At 36.3% G+C, this 23,690-nt stretch overlaps 2 protein-coding genes across 2 annotated transcripts in view; one reads left to right on the top strand and one right to left on the bottom strand.

The window, feature by feature from the left end:
- Positions 1-7,372: 7,372 nt before the first annotated feature.
- LOC145677042 (uncharacterized) overlaps positions 7,373-23,690 on the bottom strand; it is a 26,702-nt gene continuing 10,384 nt past the window's right edge. Inside the window, exon 2 of the mRNA XM_081747737.1 lies at positions 7,373-10,141. Coding sequence (XP_081603863.1) covers positions 9,031-10,141 — 1,111 coding nt within the window. The 3' untranslated portion in view covers positions 7,373-9,030. The remainder of the gene's footprint in view (positions 10,142-23,690) is intronic.
- Positions 12,118-23,690, top strand: part of LOC145677043 (uncharacterized) — a gene marked incomplete at its 3' end in the record, with an annotated part of 25,382 nt that continues 13,809 nt past the window's right edge. Inside the window, 1 exon segment of the mRNA XM_081747738.1 lies at positions 12,118-13,842. Within this exon segment, the coding sequence (XP_081603864.1) occupies positions 13,777-13,842 (66 nt within the window).

Genomic DNA, 23,690 nt, shown 5'->3' with positions numbered 1-23,690 from the left:
TTTTAGCCGGTAGCTCACTATGGTCACTTCGACGTGTGTTTCGGTTATCACTGTCATTACTGTTATTGTTACTAACCACCTGCATATTGTTGTTGTTCCGAGGAGTCGATTCCTTTACTTGAACCGCTTGACAGGAATTTACACGAAACGGTAATGTTATAGGAGCTTTCATGGGCTCTATTGTTGATAGTAGATCGGTTAGGTCTTCGGCGAGGGAGTTTTTACCGGTACCATTAAGATGCTGACCGTGCCTCGTGTGATAGTGTCTTGGATATCTGCTTATATTGAGAAGCTTCACATTTCTAAATCGTTTGCAAATATTCTGAATTTTAGTGTTTGTTTCATGTACCTCTTTGTTCACTATGGAGGAATCTATTAGATCGTGGCGATGCGGTAACGTAGCGACTATTACATTTGTATGTGTAAGAGTTGGTAAAGTTGTTCTCAGGGTGCTCATTAAGTTCCTCCCCTCGTTTCTTGCTACATCATTTGACCCCCCAATTATGACAATAGCATCCTTATCAAGCATGGATTCCCCAGTTACTAGAGCTGGTTTTATTAGTTCACTGACACTGGCACCTGGTTTCACAAAACCAAATACATTTTTGTTTCTATTTCTTTCTTTGATTCTTTCTGCAATACCCCGACCGTGGCTGTCTGCCACTATTAAAATATTGCAATATTTCCCGATTTTACTTGCTGACTCCCTGTGTTTCCTCATATATATGACGTTCTTAAGTGGAGAATTCCCTAGTGTATTAAAAATTGCAAAAGTAAAACCAATTTATAAAAAAGGCGACAAATCAGAGCTTGAAAATTATAGGCCTATTTCACTTCTCTCAACTTTTTCCAAAATTTTAGTAACCATAATGAGTATCCGGCTATCATCCTTTTTACTTAAACATGATCTAATTACACACGAGCAACATGGCTTCCTAAAAGGGAAATCAACGGAAACAGCAATATATAATTTTGTAAAAATTGTACATAAAAGTTTAGATAGTAAGGAGAAATGTATAGGTGTTTTCCTTGATCTTTCCAAAGCATTTGACTTAGTGTCACATAGAAATCTTCTTTCAAAGCTCCAAGATTATGGAATAAGAGGCATTGCGTCCAAATGGTTTAAATCGTATCTGGAAAATCGGCAGCAAGTAGTAGAAAGCCGGATACAGTAACAAAGATACAAACCAAACTACATACTACACATCAGGAAAACAAGAAATATCATGTGGAGTGCCACAGGGATCCGTATTAGGTCCATTATTATTTTTGATATACATTAACGATCTACCATGTAATATTGCTCCAGCAGAACTATCCCTTTATGCAGACAATGCTAATATCATAGTAAAAGGGAACACAAATGAGGATGTTGAAGGTAATGCAAATGAAATCCTTCATAAACTATGAGGATGTTGAAGGTAATGCAAATGAAATCCTTCATAAACTATCTCAGTGGATTAAAGAAAATAAGCTTAAATTAAACATTGAAAAGACACAAGCAATCAATTTTCATCATATCCGCAACAAACATACGCAGCCTGTTAATATTTCAATTGAAAATAACGGAATAGACTATGTGAACTCCACTAAGTTCTTAGGAATCTGGATAGATAAAAATCTCTCCTGGGATGTACAAATAACTAAACTTGGTAAAAAATTAAATCAAATTTATTTTGCAATTAAAGTACTTTACTTTAATCTACTTTAAAAACAATTTACTTTGGATTATTCCAGTCAAATTTAACATATGGCATTATATTTTGGGGAAATACACACAAAGCCAAGGTAATTTTTACAATACAGAAACGAATAATAAGAATGATGGCGGCTGCTAACCCAAAAGATCACTGCAAACCAGTATTTAAAGAATTTCGTATTTTCCCAGTACCTTGTTTGTACATTTTAAATCTACTGATATTTGTAAAGAGACATTTAGAAGGTGTTCTTACGCGGGTAGAAGAAAAACATGATCATGATACAAGAAACAAACAAAACTTTTCCATTGTAAAACACAGAACCGTATATATGAAAAAGGGTGTAAATGCGGGTATCATGCTATACAATAAACTTCCCAAAGATATAAAGACTCAAAAATCTGTTGCTAAATTTAAAAAAGAACTACAGAAATATTTACTAAAGCATTGCTTTTACTCGATAGAGGAATACATGAATTGCTAATAAAAAAAACTTTAAAAAACTACATTATCTATAGTAACCACTGTCGCTGTTTGTTTTTAGCATTTGATATATGTTCAAGGATTTCTACATACACTGCAAGTAATAATTACTCTTACTTTATTTTTAATAATATGCAAAATGTAATGGATAAGATGTAAGGCGTAATGTTTAATTATTAACCTAGTGTGTGTAATTTTCATTATTATTGTTCTTTTTACTTTTGTGTTTATATATAAATGACGTGTCCACTTCATATGCATTGCAATACAGTGCTAAATGTATGAAAAAAGGACCAAATAAATACAATACAATACAATACAATGTGCACCACTTTGTAGGATAACAGGTTCATAGGTTGCACCTGTTAGTAGGATGTACTTTGTTTTTTTGACAGCGTTTACCTGGGAGAGGAATTGGTCGTAATGAGCAGGATTGTTCAAATCGGCGTCTCTTCTTGAAAATTAAGATTTGTTTATGCAAAAGGTCGTTGATAGTATCCTGTGATGTTCTCAGAATTCGAACTATGTACGTTGGTCCCTGATTGTTCCGAATACGGATGCATTTTTAAAGGTGTATCCCACTTCAGGAAGTTCAGCCTATATATCAAGTGTTATAGATAGAGGGACCCCTCGTACTACTATTGACATGGTATGTGGCTGAGGTTGCTAGTGTCGGATGTTGTTGAGAGAAGTTCAAGTTTTAGTTTTCCTGAACCTTTCGAAACTGGATTGTCACGAATTATTTTGCGAAGTTAGCAGACTGTGATTTAATGATGAATTCATTTTTTGGTTTCTACCATTTGCGAAATATCTTTGCGTTGCCGATACTGGAGAAGTTAGAGAAGTAAAAACTTCGAACTAAAGTACTTTGGATTGTAGTTTTGCTGTAGCAAGCTGTAGACAGGCTGCAAAACAGGACAAGCTGGTTGGAGTCAGAGTCGGATCTCGAGATGCTATTTGCATTTGTATGCTTCTTAAATGGTGGTGAACTCGTTGATGATGCTTGGTGGTTGCCACTGGTCGGAGAACGAGAACTCTGGGAACTTGGTTCAGTGTATGCTCTGTCTCTTCGATTTCTCCGCATCTCGTTTATCTCCAAACGAATAAACGAAATGAAATTTTGAGTTTTACGTCCCACGGATATTCCGGTTAGACTAAGGGAGGCAGTGACGATGAGCAATGAACGAAATTGTGGAATGAAGAAAACGGGAGGAAACTGGAGAATTCCGAGGAAACCCAAGCACACGGTGTTTGTCCACCACAAAGGTAACTTGGCGGGAGCAGGGTTTGGACCCGAGACCCCATGCATCACAGGTGAACGCTTTACAACTGAGCCACAACGGAAATTTTATCTTCAAAGGATGTATGAAAGACTTTCCATCGTCAATTATCATATGGGGTAAAATAACCGAACTGAAACAGTATTCAAAACTATGAGATGAGAACAGGATAAGAGTGAAAATGATCATAATGATGATCAAAAATTATACTACTTGTGTACTCCAGCCAGTACGCTCGTGAAAACTCTCAATTTCTTGCAACCTGTCGCCTGTTAATGAATTAGTATCACTGTGCGCCCACATGAGTGCAATAAACAGAGTCTAGACTTGGCAGCTACGCCTCACTACATGTGCGCCAGCTGAGAAAGTATTTGAATGCACTACGTTTTACCGGCAAAGCAAAGTAACTAGCAACCTAAGAGAAGGTTACGCTTTCTGTAACGTGAGTGATGGAAAAGAATTTATTTACAAAGTGTAAGTAGAGATCTGTGCTCTATCGAAATTTTACAATTATACGGTATAACAACTACCAAAAAATAAAAAAGAAAAAGAAAAATGGGCGTATGGAACTTTGATCCTTAGCATTATAATGTAAGTAAACATATATAACACAACTTAATATAGACAGATTGATTCAATATAAATACAATACAATTAGAGAAAATAAAAAAATGTGTAAAGGGTTAACGAGGATGGAGAATGAGGGGAGGTGCGAAGCACAAGTTAAGACATGTGTATTGTTAATCAGACAAATGAATGTGTCTTTTGCGTAGGGTCATCTCTATGTGATGATGGGAACCGGAGAAGCCAAACTGAGCAGAAAGTGATTACTGTGCAGGATAGGATGGATGAAAGAGTGGAAGATGCTAATGAATAACATAATCAGATATAACCTTCAGCCCCAGATATCCCCAATTCGTGACTTTTTTTGAATTATGTGTAAACAACTGCAACAACAGTTTTCTTAGTTGGTATGTTAGCAACTTTGGGTGAGACACTTGTCGGTTTCCGGGGAAAATGTGGATTTCGTATTTATATGCCTAAAAGACCTCCAAAATATGGAATTAAAATTTTTATTCTTGTTGGTGAAACATTATACTACACAACAAATACAGAAGTGTATGTGAGGACACAACCAGAAGGCCCGTTCCAGATAGATAACAAGCCTGAGGAAGTAATGAAGAGACTGTGTCAACAGATTCATGGTTCATCTTGCAAAGAGACCTTTTTACAATAATCGGTTTACAAGCTGCAATTTGGTTAAATAAATGGAATGAGACAGTAAGTTAACTATTATAGGGACAATTCGTAAAAACAAGAGAGTTGCCCCCGCGTTTGTGAATGTCAAACGGAGGAAAGAATACAGTAGTGTATTTGGTTTTCATTAGAACTGCACCATTGGTTCGTATGCATCTAAGAAAAATCAGTGTTTAGTGCTGATCTCAAGTATGCACAATCACGTCAAATTAGATGAGAGTACCAGAGATAACAGGAAGCCAGATATCGTCACATTTTACAACGATACAAAGGTCGGGTGGACATAGTAGACCAGATACCTACTGAATATGACGAAGAAAGAAACACTACACGATGGCGAATAACGTGATTTTATCACTTCTAAAATGTAGAACCGACTAATAGTAATGTTATACATTCAGCGAACACAGCAAGGTTTTTCGGATTGTCTCTAGAAGATGCTTCTGTACCTAATCATGTAGGAAAGCGAGGACGATGTTACATGTATAAACACAGTAGGGCCAGATATTTTGCCAAAAGTGCTGTAAGTGGATTTGCCTAAGTCACGGAAAAATGACGTGTGGAGACTGCTGCAGAATTGAAACGTGAATATACCGCTATTAGGAGAAATCCTGGTTTACTTCTTTCTAGTTAATAAATATTTTATTTTCAGTACCGGTATTTAAGCAATAAAATAGTCACATAAATATCGAACTTAATTTTAACAAGAAAGGTATTGCCTCAATAAAAATGTACAGTTTTGCTTAAAGCGTATCCACTGTCTGGTGTTTGTACTTAATATTGTAAATATAATACAAATTTAAATCCTAGTTCACATCTTATCAGACAAAAATGTTCCTGGGTCCAGGAGGCAAAATGTTAGCATTCATAAAAATTTTTTTCACAATACCACTATACGGTTAAGAACAATAAATTTCAGGAGGGTAGAGTGTACTGGCAGAGCGTAAACCTTAGGGACAAGGAGTATGCTGATAGCGATTTGGTGTGGGGTCTAAAGTGAGGTAGTATATATTGCATGAATAAAGGGTGCTGAGTTTGGAAGCGTTTGTTGATATAGATGAGATTTACTTTTTCGATATATTACTGTAATATGGACAAGTTATGCATTGGTATAGCTCCAGAGTGGGACTAGGTAATCGGACAATGAAAGGTATGTGGAAAACTTTTGGTTAGAAGGTCAACAGTTTTTTTATAGATTTGAATAATGAAGCTATCCATACTGTAGATCTGTATGTTAAGTTTGGCAGTAACAAATCTTTGTATGTACTTAGGATCGTCTATGCATTAAATGCAAAAAGACGGCATCAAACCGTAGAAAAGTTAAAGTTCGAGCTACTGCTTCGGGAAAAATATTTGTGTTATCTCCATGTTTTATCCTTTCCATTGTGAACTCAGTAGTAAGGCTACGGCTACAGCCTGCGTTTGACAGTTGGAGATGGAGTGAAATATCGTTATCATTTATTGGTAGAGAACACTCAATTAAAATAATTTACAATGTTCAACTCAGATGGCAAGAAAAGAGTGAGAGTGACTTGGACAACGTGATCCCACGCTAGAGAAGTGTGCCATATCAGATGTTTTATATTCTGCGTTTAATGTGGTGATGTACAGTAGAATGCTGCTCAAAAGTGTTACAAACAATTTTACAGACTCTGCCGTAAATATGGCTGCTTAGTGGTGAGCAAAACATGTCTGAAAATATCGATAAGGAACAGTGGAATGTCGTTTCTCAGCCAATTCTCTACATAGAAATAAGACCACAAGACCATAGAGGCGGATTGTTTGTAGTATTAAAATTAATGGGTCAGCAGAGCACAGAATGATCTCGTACGTGAGTGTGAACCTATTTGAGCAGAGGTAAGTCTGTCCAAAAACAATCTTTGTCGAGTGTTTCTTCAGACCATATAGGAACAATGCTCAAAGTTTACTTGAAAGATGCCACGAATCATTTCCAGATGTTGTCAGAAGGTGACAAAGTTTCTCATTTTGGTGACTATAACTTGAGCTTATATGGATCTACAGTAATCATGGGATCACGTCAGACACAAATAACCTCCCTTTATCGACTATTCTACTCAAGCACTCAATTTGGGATAGTACAATATTCATAGCACGCGTAAGAATAACAGCTTAGATTATATCATCTCTATTCCTCCAACAGAATGCGACATCTCATATAAACTCTCAGCACGTGTGAGATTTTTGTCCTTTGTGGATTATCATTTACTTTGCAATATGTGAACCTTGAGTAAATGCCTTGCCAAGCTCTTTCCATCTCTTTGGTGACTGACTTGTGTTCAACTGCATTTCAAGGTTTGAGCGTAGACTATATTGTCATCCACACCTCTTACGTGTGACGTTTTGATCCTGTGTGGCTCAGCACGTATGAACGTTGAATAAATTCTATTCTAGGATTTTTGCAAGGTGAGATTTTGCTACTGTCTGGTATCACATGTGTGTAGCCAATTTCGAACGTAGATTAAATGCCTTACCACACTCTTCACATGTGTGATGTTTTACTCCTGTGTGGATTAAATGTCTCTAGTCAAACTTCAACGTATATCAAATGACATAACACACTCAGGGCATATTAATGCATATTAACATGTGTAGCCAGAGTTGGACTTCGATTAAACTTCAAACCACACTCTTAGCATACGTGAACTTTTCTTCCTGTATGGATTAACATGTGTGTAACCAAACTTAAACGATATTTTAATTCGCCATCACACTCGTAGCATGTCTGATATTTTATTCCTCTGTGGATTAACATGTGTGTAGCCAAACTTCAAGGTTGATTAAATTTTTTACCACACTCTTGGCACTTGTGTGGTTTAACATGTGTGCAACCAAACTGGAACCTCGATTAAATGCCTTACCACACTCTTAGCATGTGCAATCTTTTTCTCCTGTGTGAATTAAATAAATGCAGACAAACTTGGACGTAGAGATGGGACTTGGTATTTACCCACTGGGTAGGTAAATAAAAATTGGGTAATTACCGAAATTTTATTTTCCTACACAAAAAATAGGTATTTATTACAAACTGCAAGATTACGTATTAAGAAGACGTAGGGGTTCTAAATAACACTTGAAGTAAAGATGGTACCAAAGAAAGGAAAACCCTTGACGAAGACAATGACATGACACTTTTTCCGTGTGCGAGATAGGTGGAGACATCAGCGGTGATGATGCCATATATTCATTCCATATACCCGATGAAGCTGATGAATAATCTTGGTAGAAATGTCACCTCAAAACGAGATAACGTTTTACCCTTAAGTGTATAGCTAGAATATTTCGAGAACGCTGTTAATCCTTGAATGTTCTGTAATTCATTTGTTCTTTTATTAGCTTAAGATAGAAATGCCGTGGATGATGCTGCTGTCAAATGAGATGTTAGAAACCAGAGCAATCTAACGGCATTTTGCCGAATTCTAAATTAAAGTATGAAATCATTTTAATTAGGCATATGAATCTCATGCCATCCAATCAGAAACTAATTAAACAAACTGACGTAATCGTCATGAGAAGCCCATTTTCCAATGGTATTTTATGTCTCTTGTTTCCAAGAATGCTAATTTCATGCAAAATGTTGAAAATACATTTTCCTTATATTGGTTTAAGATAGCTCAAATTTTATTACATTTTGATGTGTAGCTAGCAATAGTAGTGTAAATTTGAAAGTTCCCTCTCATACTCATACTCCTACTGTTTTATTTGTAGTTATTAAAGCATGCATAATGTAACAGAAAAAATATATTGCAAATCATGTAAACTTTAAAAACTTGTCGCACATAGTCATTTGTAGAATGTAAATTAAAAAAGACACTTATTCGCGATCTATGTTCTATTTTAGTTTATTTAATTACAGTAAAAATAACTGTCATTTTTTTCAAGGTCAACAGTTTTTAAAAAGTTCTCTACAGAAACATACTTGTTTTATGTTACTATTATCGAAACAGGAACGACCACGTAACTTATTTATATTACGAAAATAATAAATTTGCTGTCGTTTGACATTTGTTTTAGTTTCTACTGGATCTACTGTTACTTTTAAATTACTTTTACGTACTGTGAAAAATGTCTGTATCACATATAGGATTGAAAAAGTAAAAACCCGTATATTTACCCAATTTGGATAAATACCTGGGTATTTACTTAAGGTTTATTCCCAAAAAATTTTTTAACCGGTTTCTCATCAGTACTTGAATTTAGTCTAAATCCTTTCCCGCACGCAGGGCACATGTAAGTTTTTTTGTGTGGACTAACATGTGTGCACCTGAACTTCAACGTTTATTAAATGCCTGATGTCACTTTTGGAAAATGTGAGGTTTTCCTCCTGTGTGGATTAGCATGTGTGTAGCCAAATGTGAACGACGAGTAAATGCCTTACCACACTTACGGCACTTGTGAGGTTTTTCTCCTGTGTGGATTAACATGTGTGTAGCCAAATTTGAACGATGATTAAATGCCTTACCACACTCTCGGCACATGTGAGCTTTTTCTCCTGTGTGGATTAAAACGTGTGAAGCCAAATGTGAACGATCAGTAAACGCCTTACCACACTGTTGGCACGTGTGAGGTTTTTCTCCTGTGTGGATTAACATGTGTCTATCCATATTTGAACGTCGATTAAATGCCTTACCACACCGTTCGCATGTGTAAACTTTTTCTCCTGTGTGGATTAACATGTGTGTAGCCAAAGTCGAACGATGATTAAATGCCTTACCACACTCTTGGCACGTGTGAGGTTTTTCTCCTGTGTGGATTAACATGTGTGTAGCCAAAGTCGAACGATGATTAAATGCCTTACCACACTCTTGGCACGTGTGAGGTTTTTCTCCTGTGTGGATTAAAATGTGATTAGCCAAATATGAACGTCGAGTAAATGCCTTACCACACTCATGGCACATGTGAGGCTTTTCTCCTGTGTGGATTAACATGTGTGTAGCCAAATTTGAACGTTGATTAAATGCCTTACCACACTCTCGGCACATGTGAGGCTTTTCTCCTGTGTGGATTAACACGTGTGTAGCCAAACGTGAACGATCAGTAAATGCCTTACCACACTCTTGGCACGTGTGAGGTTTTTCTCCTGTGTGGATTAACATGTGAATAGCCAAAGTCGAACGACGATTAAATGCCTTGCCACACTCTTGGCACGTGTGAGGTTTTTCTCCTATGTGGATCAACATGTGTCCTGAATGCACAAACTCACCACTAGACATAGTTGAACTTTGACTAGAGCGTTTATCACTATTTTGGTACGTATGACGCTTTTCACATTCCTGTGTCACCATATTTGTTGTCGAACGTGATCGATGAAATCCTTTGCCAAACTGCGTCGAAGTATCAGATTCCTCATTATTTAATGTAGTAAACGTATTCCCTTCTCCGTGGAAAGCAAAGATGTTATCGCGCCTGTAAGAAATTCAACAAACAATGAAATATAAATGAGATAATGATTACATATATGAGATAATGAGCAAGAAAACATATAATCATTCGCTATATTACATGACAAAGTTACGCTATATTACATGTGTTATTACATTAAATATTGTAGAAATATTAAATGGAGTACCATATCACTATTGTCTCAAAATAAGTTGCTGTAGTTTATTTCACTATATCAAATTAAACTATCATTTATATCGTGGTGGACATAAGCGTATGGCCAGGTATTGTCGGCTGTCTTGGCACAAATGCACAGTATGAGAATTAAATCTGTCTTATGTGTAGATTCGTGTGGAGAAAAAACCAACTTGCGATCCAAAGGTTTAAGAACAACTCAACGTATTAATAGAAACTGTACCGAAGATAATTCACTTATATCATCATAAGAGGAACACGAAAGACGTTTTGAAACCAATTAAAAAATTACATACAACTTTCCAAGCTGAGGCAGAGAAACTTAGAGTAACAAGGCTAAAGACGAATCATTTACAGCGTTGTGATCGTGGTTCAGTGGTCTAGGGGCTTGACCAGTAATCTCGAGGTTCTACGATCAAATACACGTCAAGCATTTTTTTTTTTAACTTTAGGAATTTTGATGGAAATAGATCGGCGATAAAAAACGCTTCATTACATTCAAATATTTGAGTACTCGTTTGTTGCAGCACTTGAACTATCAAATTTTCAGGAGTAATACTTATAATAATAACAATTATCTCGAAGAATATTTAAGAATTAAAAAATTATTATCGCTCAGGTCGTACCATTACAAGCAGAAACGTTTTATTAGGCAAAACAAATATTTCGGTTTTGTGTAATGTTGCCCATGAAAAGACGAATTTCTCATCTCGATTCTAAAACAAACCAAACAAAATCGGGATGAAACATTTTAATTCGAGACGGGACAAGGTTAACTCACACTTTAGTCATGCTTTGGAGACGAGAATCGAGACGAGAACAAAACTATCGTAAACATTTCTCATCTTATCTCGATTCTAGAAATATAATCGGAATCTGTGATAATATAATACACGTTGTTGTACATTTTATCATAAATATACTGAACATCTCAAGATTATTTTATATAAATCTTAGTCCTTCTTTCTTCATATTAGTGAGTTGTTAGACTGCTTGTCAGATACTATTTTCTTTTGACAGTTATATTTCCTTCTGTTAGTCCTCTTTTCTAAGATGGAGATTTATTACACTTCATTTCCTTTTTTTCTTTCTTTCTTTTTGGTTAGTGGTAATAACTGAAGCTCCAAACACATGTTACAGAGACACTCCCTTCGGACGTAGCCGATAGAAAGATTCCCTCCCACATCATTACAGTAGGTATAATTCAACCAATCGTAAGTCTATGACATTGTCAGTTAAATAGTGCCTAAAATAACATCATTTCGTTTGCTTCGTATCTCATCTCAACACATTTTATTTTCACCTTGCAATGTGCGCGGTAATTCGTAATTATTTGGGAGTTGGAGACTCCCAAATGCTTCGCGTTTTTGAGTTCGAATCACAAATTCATATTAGGAAAGATGGTATGCTTTCGTATTTTTTTACCTAATTTTTAACTAAATTGTTAGGTTATAGTCTACATATATATCATTCGTTACTACGTGGACAGGGCACTGTAGTCGCCTTTGGCGCAGGAGACTTTAGTTCGATTCTCAACGTTAGTAAATGTTGTATCCCACGTTAAGCTATAGTTGTACATCTCACATAATCTCACTTTACATTAAACAAAATCAATATTATTTACATATTTTGTTGCTGCTTCTTGGTAGCGTTATAACAAGATGAATTGGCATGAATTTTTAAACCAACCCTCGTATTATTCCAACGTCAATTCTTGGAAATGAAATGCGACTAATCAACAGTTGAAGGAGAACAATGCTCAGGAATTTCTCACCCAAATGGTACCTCACTTTTCCAGACAGTCTTACTTCCTCCCGTCAGTCCATATTAAGAAGAAAAATTTTGCTACCCTCGAGAGAAACGCCCACGCACAAGTCCTCATGACGATGACAGATTTTTACGTGACAATGAAAGGTCTATCAATAATCGTCGATTGTACAACTTATTCGAACAATCAGTGTTTTTAATGTGATTTTTATCAACTTATGAACCATTCATTATATATTATTAACATTATAATAATGCAAGAACTCAATGCTCTGTACGAACTATATTTTAGTTTTGTCAGTATATTCTTGCGCTGTGAACTGGCAACGGTGTGTCGCGCGAAGAAGAGAAGAGAGCGTCATCACCTTCAAAGGAAGACAAACGCAAAAACATCAGCTCTCGAACATGGGAAACGCTGACATAAAGTGAAGCATTTAGTATAGTTTACATATCATGTGATCTTAAGTTATTTTATAAGTTTCACGGAATATTTCTAATGGCATCACTACCAAAATTAGTAGTTTGTAAATCTGTTGTGTAAGGGATGCATTTTCATCTCATATTCATGGTCGACTTTTGAATGAACAAACGCAGAGAGGAGTGTCACTGTGAGCCGTACCATGAAGACATCAAATCACCTTATCTTTATATAATGATGAAGTGAAGTGTCGGCAGTAAACCGCGTAGCCACCAACCGATTCATTATTTTCGTTCGGTCGAAATTTCGCGTATTATTTCGTTTGCGTATCGGTCCGTACATCGTAGTGATTGGGCCATCTTTTCGTTTAAGTATAATATTATTCATAACTTACAAATGTTATTGTTTTGAATCATATGTAACACGTACAGTGAAATCTGAATGATAATATAGTGCAAATGTGAAATTCTTGTTATCATTTCTATAAATGATGATGGTGCTAACCAAATGTGTTTAATAAGTCCTATTTTCTTTTAGCGCTTCATATGTGTAAGTTAAAGTGCATGTGGCACAAAGTGTTTATCAACAGGTAAGGTACTTCTAAACAGTGGAGAACAAATATTACTTTCATTTCCCACTATCCATCTGGCGTAAATTTCAAATGGCCACCCCACCTTGTATTCTTTTACAGGTATTAACTGGTATACCTTGAAGCTGACGCAGCAGCGACGGTGGGTAAACGGCAAATGTCCCTAGTTAGTGCTACGCTCGAATTCTAAGACCGTGGAGGAGTGAAGACACTTGTTTATTGCCAGTCTTTTACGTCACTTTATTAATTTGTGCATTTGAATGATGATGTAAAGGAGATTTTATAGAGATCCAAGGTTCGAATCCCAATATTACTATTAGTTGGTCTTCTCGAGCTGGAATAAACGAGTATCGAACACCATTCCCCTTATAGCGTGCGTCTGTAGTTTACTGCTTCATAAATTTTTAACTATGTGCGTATTATAATATCATTAATGATACATTTGGCGAAGAATTTGAATTTAGTAATAGATGTTAAAGTTATTACCATCATGAAAAGTGTCTCTTCTAAAAATCATCCTAATTTAGAAATATCGAAATAGAATTATGTTCGTTTTCAATAATTGACAAATAAAATATATTTTTTAAGGATTATTATTTAAATTAAACATGTATTTCTTTCACAGCAAGTGGTGACCGACGAGTTGGGTTATGCCAAAGTGGAGCGACATCAGGCGCTGTATTAAAACTAATGAAGGAAGATCCACCAGCTAATAAATCATTATTAATTATGGTGGGCACCAATAATTTTCTTAAGGTAAGACTACGAGTTCTCATTACTATAATGCACCTTCAGATAACCTTACTGCTGCAGTTACAATTAGCATGTTACAATTAGCATTAAAATGTGTTAATTTCTTCTTCATTTCGATTAATCTTCTAGGCTAAGATACATTGATTATGATCATGAACAAAATGATGTGATTAAGAACCAGATTTTACGGAAAAACCGCGAAAAAGTCCACGAATATGGTGCTTCTTTACTACAAACCCCATTTGACGAGAGCGAAAAAAAGTCGTCGTATTATTCCTTACTTTTGCCTTCAATACGTTCTCTTATCATATCTGTAACTAACATTTTATAGATAATTGCATGATTCATTGGAAGAAGGGCGTATTCCACCATTTACTGATTTGTAGACGAATGCAGTTAACGTAGTTTTGATGTAGAAAAAATGTAAGTAACGTAGGTACTTTAGTTTGTAGGAGTAGATACAGAATACTATTGCATATCCCACAATGCATTTAGTTCAATGAGTAACACTAGATGATACCATCTTACACTCCAGCCACAAAACTTATTTTTCATGTGGGCCCAATAGTGTCCCATATGGATGGTATCTAGACGAGACGAGACTAGACTTTGTACAGTTTCGTTTGATAAATAGCGGTCTCGGTCAGAATATCGTCTCGAATCAAAAACCGCCCTCTCGGTCTCAGTCTCGACTCTGTTAATAGATGCTTGTGTCGATGTCGGTTTCGATCTCGAGGACCAAGTCTCTCTTGTCTCGAAAGTCTCGAAGTGTATTATTGTACAGTCTGTCATTTCCGCTTCTTTTTTGCCTTCATTTTTGACTTAGAATTATGGTACGATGTGCGTCTTCATAGCTAATTTGCAAGCGTTAATGCCTTTCATGCGTGTATTTCATGTTCAATCATCAGCATGTACATCATACCGGGCATAAAACCCTATTAATAACCCATATTTCACTTTCAGCAGTAGACTTTGTCTCGTACCCAAGTAGCACAGTCACCTCATAAACACGTCTTTTTTTGGGGTTCGAATTCAAAATGACGTCTTTTGAAAATTTGGAACGTCTTTATCACGTACCAAAATGGTAACAAAAATGACGTGTCAAACATGACCTAAATTGTACGTGTTTATCACGTGCCAGAATGGTACAAAGAATCACGTGTCGAACATCACCAAAAAGAGACGTCTTTTTTAGGTGCTAAAAAGCGCGGACGTTCCCCGACTGTAACTGCGAGCAGTGCATTCTGGGAATCGTGAGCCATTTGCAGAATCGTGTTTTGATGGTATTATGAGTGAATATACATAATGTGTTTTGTTAAAGGCACCTGTGATAAAGGCCAGCTTTAAGACAAGTAAGTATAATTCCTATCCTATTCCTATCTAGGTGTATTCTGTGTAAAATTCAGCAGATTGAGTATTGTAATTGTAATTGAAGATTAGCTCCTCATACAGCGTTGCCTATGGTTTCTTATTACAGTGTATTAAAATGCCGTAGAAAGAACGAGGATACCTCCATTAGGTTAACATTTGCAGACGCCTGTATCAAATTAAATATTTTAGGTAGAATACTATATAAAATATTAATAGTGAAGGTAGTAAAATGATAATGTATGTTTTATTATTCTCAGTACACCGTATATGGGAGTGAGTATGCATGGGAAAGTATGTCATTCTGTGGTGCAGTTTTACTATACAGATCCATAGATTGTAAAATGTACGAAAAGTTTGCCTATTTCATGTCGAGAACAGGACCAACCAACCTCCGCGGGGCTTCTTCTAACCCGTTCCTACTACTACTACTTATACTATGGATCCGTATAATAAAAACTGCACGCATTGTGGTACTATTTGCCAAGGCGAAAGATTGCTAAATACAAGGAAACAACGAGATGACAGTAAATGTATGCTTTTGGAGGCGTTACTGGAACATACGGTTCTACTAAATTTTGATACATTTCTTACATTTTCAGGTTAGGTTAGAGCATTGTATTTCCTATAGCAGAATATGCACTAAATGAGGAGCTCCATTACTACTTGCAGATTGCCTTCACGGGGGTTAGTATAAATATAGAGTAGACGGATGGGGCAAGGTTCTAGAACACAGGTCCCCCTTCCCACTTAATTGTAACAAAGACAGAAAAGAACGTGCCGTGCGGGGCTCTAACCCGCCTTCACTCGCCGACGCTCGTTCAACAATACATGTGAATTAAATGTAAAACTTTGGTACAGAAAAGAACCAATCTAGCAGTTAACCTATATGAGGGGACTTGTGTTCTAGAACCTTCCCGACGCGTGGCATATTAAGTACAGTGCATAAAACACGAAACAACTTTTGCTAGGTGCCCACTAAAAAGCACAAATGCATTCTATTGGAATCAGTGCAGGAGCACAGCAAGAGGGCCCGAGCGGCAACGAGGGGGTGCGTTCCTAGGGAACAGGCACGTCAGCGACGGGGACTATACGCGTAAAGAAGAATAGTGGAAAAGCACACTTACGTTTACAATGCTTTCACTATCACTCAAAATGCGGCTTCACTCGAGCAGACGGTTCTACCAAATAGAAAATTTATAGGTAAAATATTATAAGAAACATTTTTCATGAAGGAATGAGAGTGTGAATATAAGTAATTACTGTTAGTGTACAGCATATTGAATTGAATTTTAAGTGATCAGTGAAAGTATTGTATATGTAAGTGTGGTGTTCCACTATTCTCGTTTAGACGTATATTCCCCGTCGCTGACGCGCCTGTTCCCTACGGACGCATCCCGTCGCTGCCGCTCGGACCCTGTTGCTGTGCTCCTACCCGGACTCGGTTATATATTATTCCTGCTTTTTAGTGGGGAGTTGATATAAATTGGTTCATGTTTTATTCACTGAAATTCTTACGCATTACGTCCACGCTGTATTTGTACTGAGGCCTGAAGTCAATCTGCAAGCACTAATGGAGCTTCTGATTTAGTTAATGCTCTGCTAAAAGAAATGCATTGTTCTAACCTGATATGAAACTGTAAGAAATATGTCAAAATTTGGTAGAACCGTCTGCCCGAGTAATGCCCAAAATTCATTTCAATTTGCTGTGTACTGACATTAATTACTTACATTCACACTTTCATTCCTTCACAAAAATATGTTTCACATCGTATGTTACTTATGAATTTCCTGTTAGGTAGAACCGACTGCTCGAGTGAACCCCTTTGGGAAATGACCCTCGGCAATTGTTGCAATGCCAATCGTGTATGACTTCAGAGTTAGAAACAACGAGCCCTATGGAAGTTCTAACCCCTTCGCTCACTCAGTTATGTTTTGTTTAGCCTTTTGTAGCACTACTGTCTTAAATTTAGTGAAAAAATCCACAAAATCGATGAATATTTGGTAGACCCGTTGGCTAAAGTAGTGCCCCCCTTGTATATGTGTATAATCAGTGGGAGGATATTACTCCAGTTGAGAGCACTCTCAAACTGCAAGCATCGCCCTACACACCCTCACAAGACACTTGGCTACCGTAACTGTGCTACAGAATTCGGTGTGGAAATCATAATAATGTAACGGGTTTTTGACTGTTCGAATATTTTGTTTATTAATTGAGTAGACAGCTACCTCGCATTTTAGATTACAGTACTTACTCCAGTGCCAGCATGTGATGATGGATACTTATCAATGTTGCCACTGAAGTTCAAAAAAATATATTCCAGCTCAATTAAGTATCCTTACATGACTATATATGATTATTATGATTTCCACTGCTAATCGTGAAACGATTCAAAGGAAACCAAATGTCTTATTAAGGGACCGTGGTTGGGGGCTGCGCATTAAGAATGGAAGTCTCTTTGGGTCAAAAACCTGCTTTCAGGTAGAACACCATTCCTCATCATTAAAAAGAAATGAAATTAAATATTTAGTTTCACGCCCTAGGAAAGGCACCGAGCCTAAGGAAGATGGTGATAATGAAATGTGAAAAATGGTGGTATGAAGAAAGTGGGCGAAAACGGGAGAATATCGAGAAAACTCAGGCACATGGTGTTTGTCCACCACAAAGCCCACTTGGCACGAGCTGGGATCGAACCAGGGACCCCACGCACTAGAAGTGAACGCTCTACCACAGGCACTGCATCCCCATCAGTAAAAAAAAAAACATACCTCATTGCTTCGGGGCTTACATTTTTGCTGCCCCTCCCAGAGTAGGATATTTTTTATTTTTAAAAAAATAAAACCTACCCCAGAATTGGAGCTCTTGATTTTTTCAAGCTTGTATTATAAATGTAAGATATATATTTATATTTTTTTTTACACGTTGCAGAATTTAAATGAAGCAATATATAGCAAGAAATTACTTGTCTTGGTGTTTTTGGTCAAAAAATGTCCGCGTTCGAAAACGCAGGTAGTCATTTGTGTTCTTTGTGTTCAAGATGCGATATTTTACGCTCTCACTCCGTTCTCAAATCCGATCCCTGCTTCTTATGGGGCCGCGGTGGCTCAGTGGTAGAGCGTTCACCTCTGGTGCTTGGGGTCCCGGGTTCGATCCCATCCCCGCCAAGTGAACTTTGTGGTGGACAAACACCGTGTGCGTGGGTTTTCTCGGGGTTCTCCCGTTTCCTCCCACTTTCTTTATTCCACCATTTCATCCATTACTCATCACCGTCTCCTTTAGCCTAATCGGCATAATGTGGGACGTAAAACTCAAAGATTTTCCGATCCCTGGTTCTTGTTAACAACGGGCAGACAATAATCCATAAAATTTATCTGTCCACAAGTTTGTCAATATTTATTTTACGTATCTTTCCATTTAAGAAGTGACCATTCCTGCACCGAGGTTGAGACGATTTCAGACTCTTCTTCACACCGTCCTTTACGCTGAAAATATGCAGAACAGAAAGCATGTTAAATTTATGGCTGATATTTTCCTGTCAACTCATTTTCCTCTATAAGCTCTCAGTTTTTTTTTTAATGCAAAATGCAGTAAAAACTCACTTTACTGTTTACATGAAATTAAACTGCTTCATTTCATCTTAAATGTATTTAGTCGTTGTAATAAGCCTAGTTGTAAATACATGTTATTTGCCAAAATAAGCCTTGCATGTACTCCCACTTTCCAGAGCGTGTGGCCAATGCTCCTACAAATGATGAATTGATCAACAGCAGACCACCTAGCACGGAATCTTTCTTAACTGAACTTGAAAGCCGTAACTCTGACCCTTTTCTGCTCGTCGAGCTGCTCTAGAAATATCACTGTGGAGGATGACATACATACCAAAATTGCGACAGGTGAGTTTTTGACATGTTATTTTATAATACCCATGTAAGAAAATGCCGAGTAAGAAGAAAAGAAAGAAAGTAGTAATATTTTATTAGTACTTAACTAAAATAAAATAATTGTTGAACAAGGCAATACTTTTATGTAAACGAAATATTCAATTTAACGTTCCACGATCAGGCACTGAGGCTAAGGGAGTCGGGGATGATGAGAAGTGAATTAAATGGTGGAATGAAGAATGTGGGAAAAAATTGGAGAACTCCAAGAAAAGCCGCTTGAAGTGAGCTGGGCTCGAACCAGGGGTCCCAGGCACCAGAGATGAACGCTCTATCACCGAGCCACAGCTGCGCCAATTTTATTTAAATGTAACTGTTTCAGCAACTACCCTCGTCTTCTTCAGATACACTCTATTTATTTATTTATTTATTATTTTAGATTTTTAAAGATTTCCTTGTTTATTAATTTTTATTCCTTCAGCAATTATTTTATTTGACTTATTTATATATAAGCAAAGCTATGGAATGTATCACATGTTATAGTGTTCGCGCTTTTTTTTTTTTTTTGAATGGGTAAAAGTACTACTCCCGAAAATATTTTTCTCAACAGAGGGGTAAAATATAATTTTCATCAAAGAGAAGTTTTATTTTTATTATTATTATTATTATTATTATTATTATTATTATTATTATTATTATTAATATTATTATTATTATTATTATTATTATTATTAATAATAATAATAATAATAATAATAATAATAATAATAATAATAACTGCCGCAACTTCTAACCCTGCTCAGAACAAATAATGTGACGATTTTCACTTTACTGCTTGTGACGGAATTCTGGTTCTAGAAGTCTTATTTTTTAAAAATACTCCAGTAACAAGTGAGGGGGCGTTTGCTCACATTTTTTTATTTTTCGGAATACATAAGTTATACACCATTTTGTTTGTAATTTTCACTTTATTTTTTTTTTAATATTTTGAAATGCTAATATATGTTTCGTCTTGCATCATAAATTTAACTTACCAAATCGTATCCAATCAGGATAAAATTTCTTATCACAGTAGAAGGATACCTTTTCTGGTTAGTTCCACCTGTGTACAGCTTGTCAGATTGCTGCATCCGATAGCGCAGTTCTGTCACGATATGTAAATGCGGAATTTTGACTTCATTTTGGGGGTTACATAGCAGTAGTGAAAGATAATACATGTAATTTCTATCGTTGTCTAGTTGTGTTTGATAAATGAGTAGCTATATTATTTTATTATTAGAAAGTTCCTTTTTTCATACCATAAAAACTATTCTTACTGCATAAGTCTGCATCAGTTATGATCCCAGTCCCCGCAAAGTGAACTTTCTGGTGGACAAACACAGTGTGCGTGGGTTTACTCGAGGTTCTCCCACTTTCTTATTCCACCATTTCATTCAGTCTTCATCATCACCATCTCCTTTAGCCTAGCCGACATAACTGTAGGACGTAAAACTCAAAGTTTTTTTTTCATCAGTTGTAATATCGTATCAATATACTTGATCGTCACTTTTAGCTCACATCCTAAAGTTGGTCTTAGAGTGGCATTTTATATTATGAGAACATACGTAATGTAGGCTTCTATGAGTGTTTCAGAATTATTTGTCATGTATCTGTATATATAAAGTTTTATATCCCCCAACTTGTTTGATCCTCCTGAACAATCAGAGTTAACAGCTGCAATAAAATCAAAAGTTAAGCTATTACAGAATAACTAAAATTAATGGTAGTTTAATTTCGCTGTATGGAAGGCCGTTAAAAGTGGATTTTTGAGAATAAGTGACTTCATGCAAGCGAGTGCAGTAACTAATCGTTTTATTGCGTATTGATTGTAGTTGCACATGACGTATTGTAATTATTTTTTTTTTTTAATTTTCTCCGCACCTGAAAAATTGCACTATGATTGTTCATGATTTTTTTTTCTGTTTCAGTGTTCCTATTTGTCATCGTTGGGAGGAAAAGGGACCTTTCTCTGATGCTTGGTTTCCAAAGAGCTGGCGATGAAATTTAACTCCCGCGGAAAAAAGAGCAAAGTTCACGTTGTGCAAACTAGCCTTAAAGACACTTATCATTCGTGAGTAAAAATAAAGATCTTCAAATGAACAATTGCCACAAATCTTCAAAACGTTAGTAGAAAGATATTCACTTCCATCTGCCTTGTTGTTTGAGGATGAAAAGGATTCGGCATGCTTGAAACATGTTGACCTGTTCCTCCTCGCTTTGTTGGAAATCAATGTAAAGGCATCTTTTTCGAAAACTAAAAGATGGAAGAAACTGCTACTGGTATAATAGATAAAGAAGTGGGATACTTACCGCAGTCCCCATTTTTAACCTACTTAAGCACGTGAGGCTTTTTTGATATTATGCTGTATTTCTGTACTTTCAATAACTATGAAAGGTGTTTTCCTTCATACGAAATTTATAGGAAAATTTTATTCTTTTTATTTTATATTATTAAAAGATCTCTGTAAGTTTTAGATTGTAACCAACAGATTTGCATTGTCTACATATTTCTTGTTTGTATTACAAATAATATAGACAATCAGTGTTTCTTGTTGCATTACAAACAGTATGAATATTATTTTATACGACAAAACGTGCACATTGTACTATAACTAATAAATGTAGAATTCAAATTAATGGTTATGTGTTTTCGCTTTCATCCCTCAGAGATTAATTAAGATGTACTTTCTTTTTCGATTTTTCACCTCAAAATAAAGGTGTATTAAATTGGAGTTATAAAAGTTTAGTCCTAAATTTTGCACTGTCAATAAAACCCATTGTTCTTGTGTGTGTGAGTGTGTGTTGGATGTGGGTGGTTGTGTTTGTGTGTATGTGTGCGCATACTAGCGTAATAATGGATAGCTATAAAATTTATGGAAGCACGTGTTGTACCGTAATTTCATTAAGAAGAAGGTACTAGGAAATGCACATGAATAAATTCCAGTGACGAAATGAGTGGATTCTTCTTAGTACTAAGGGCCGCGGTGGCTCAGTGGTAGAGCGTTCACCTCTTTTGCTTGGGGTTCCGGGTTCGATCCCAGCCCCCTCCAAGTGAACTTTGTAGTGGACAAACACCGTGTGCGTGGGTTTTCTCGGGGTTCTCCCGTTTCCTCCCACTTTCTCCATTCCACCATTTCATTCATTTCTCATTATCACCGTTTCCTTTAGCCTAACCGGTATAAGCGTGGGACGTAAAACTAAAAAAATTCATTTCATTTCATTTTCTTAGGACTGTAAGTACAATGTTCCTTTATTTTTCCATTTCATTCTTTGTTTTTACCATGTTTATTAGTCTTTTCTCATTCTTAAGTTATGTAGGTTTTTTTTTTCGCCAAGGGTGAGTCTTACATTCGAGGTTTTTTTTTTTGTTTTGTTTTTCAAGTCGATCCAATGCGTCTCGGTTTTCTTTTTAATGTATGGCTTTAAATTTATCCTTTCGTGGAGCAAGCACTGCCGTTTCTTTCCTGTTGCATTAGGTATATAATAATTCCTTGACAGCTATTGTATATTCGTTTCTTAATGTGTAGGTAAATATACCACACATTAAGAGGCGAATATGTACTATTCAATAGGCTAGTATCCAAATACTAAAAAAATAGAAATCAACAACACTAGAGGTGGTCAATTGGATATGGAAATCCCCAATCCATAGATAATACGAACCTTCGGAGAACCGAAATTTCCAAAATCTTGGTACTGACCAATCAAATAGACCACAATACTTTGACGTTCCCCAATGTGTGCTTCCGAAAGAGAGTGGTGATGCATTTCGCTGTGGCAAGATCTAGGGTTCTTAGGGTCTATCCTGATCTGTTATTTATTACAATAACCCAGTGGTCTTACTTATCTGGTATAGGAGCTTGTAAATTATTATGCAAATTACAACACAATGGTGAAAAATCAAGCAGCAGCCACGAGGCTAAATTTATTTTCATTATTGTTTTTCCTTATATTAAACGTTGTCCAGTTGTTATTTGTAGACTTTTTATTTAACCCAAGAAAAGTGTTGCGGCCAGAGATCAGTTCAGAACTGTCAAAAAAAAAAAAAAAAAAAAAAACGCAGTTAAGAAGAAAGAAAAAGTATGACATTTTCTTTTTTATCATTTTTTTTAAAAAATGTGTTGTAAGCTGTGTGTTTTAGAGTAGATATTATTATTATTATTAATATTCAGTTCCATATGTCCAAATAATCATAAATTGATGTGTATCCAGTGTTGACATTAGGAATCTCAATCTATGTATAGTAGAATCTCGATTATCCGACACAGTTTCAGGGTTATTTGTTTCAACCACTATTCAACCGATCTATTTCAAAATTTACGGGGCCAAAACTAGGTAGCCCTAGTGGCCTAACCTCTAACTTTGGTGCAAAACGGTTGAATAGGGGCTGATAAATAGCCTCAAAAGTGTGGCGAATAATCGAGGTAGTACATGGGATTGAAATTCCTAATGTCAAAACTGCGGATGCACATCAATTTCTAATGGTTTTGACATTTGGAACTGAACAATCCTGTCAGACTTCCATGACATTTGAGGCAGCGAGAAGCAAAGGGGTGTAAGTGACA

This window comes from Thermobia domestica, unplaced genomic scaffold (assembly GCF_964235325.1).
Source record: "Thermobia domestica unplaced genomic scaffold, izTheDome1.hap1.1 HAP1_SCAFFOLD_563, whole genome shotgun sequence".
In the NCBI taxonomy this organism is placed as follows: Eukaryota; Metazoa; Arthropoda; class Insecta; order Zygentoma; family Lepismatidae; genus Thermobia; species Thermobia domestica.
This window is presented reverse-complemented; position numbering and strand designations above follow the sequence as displayed.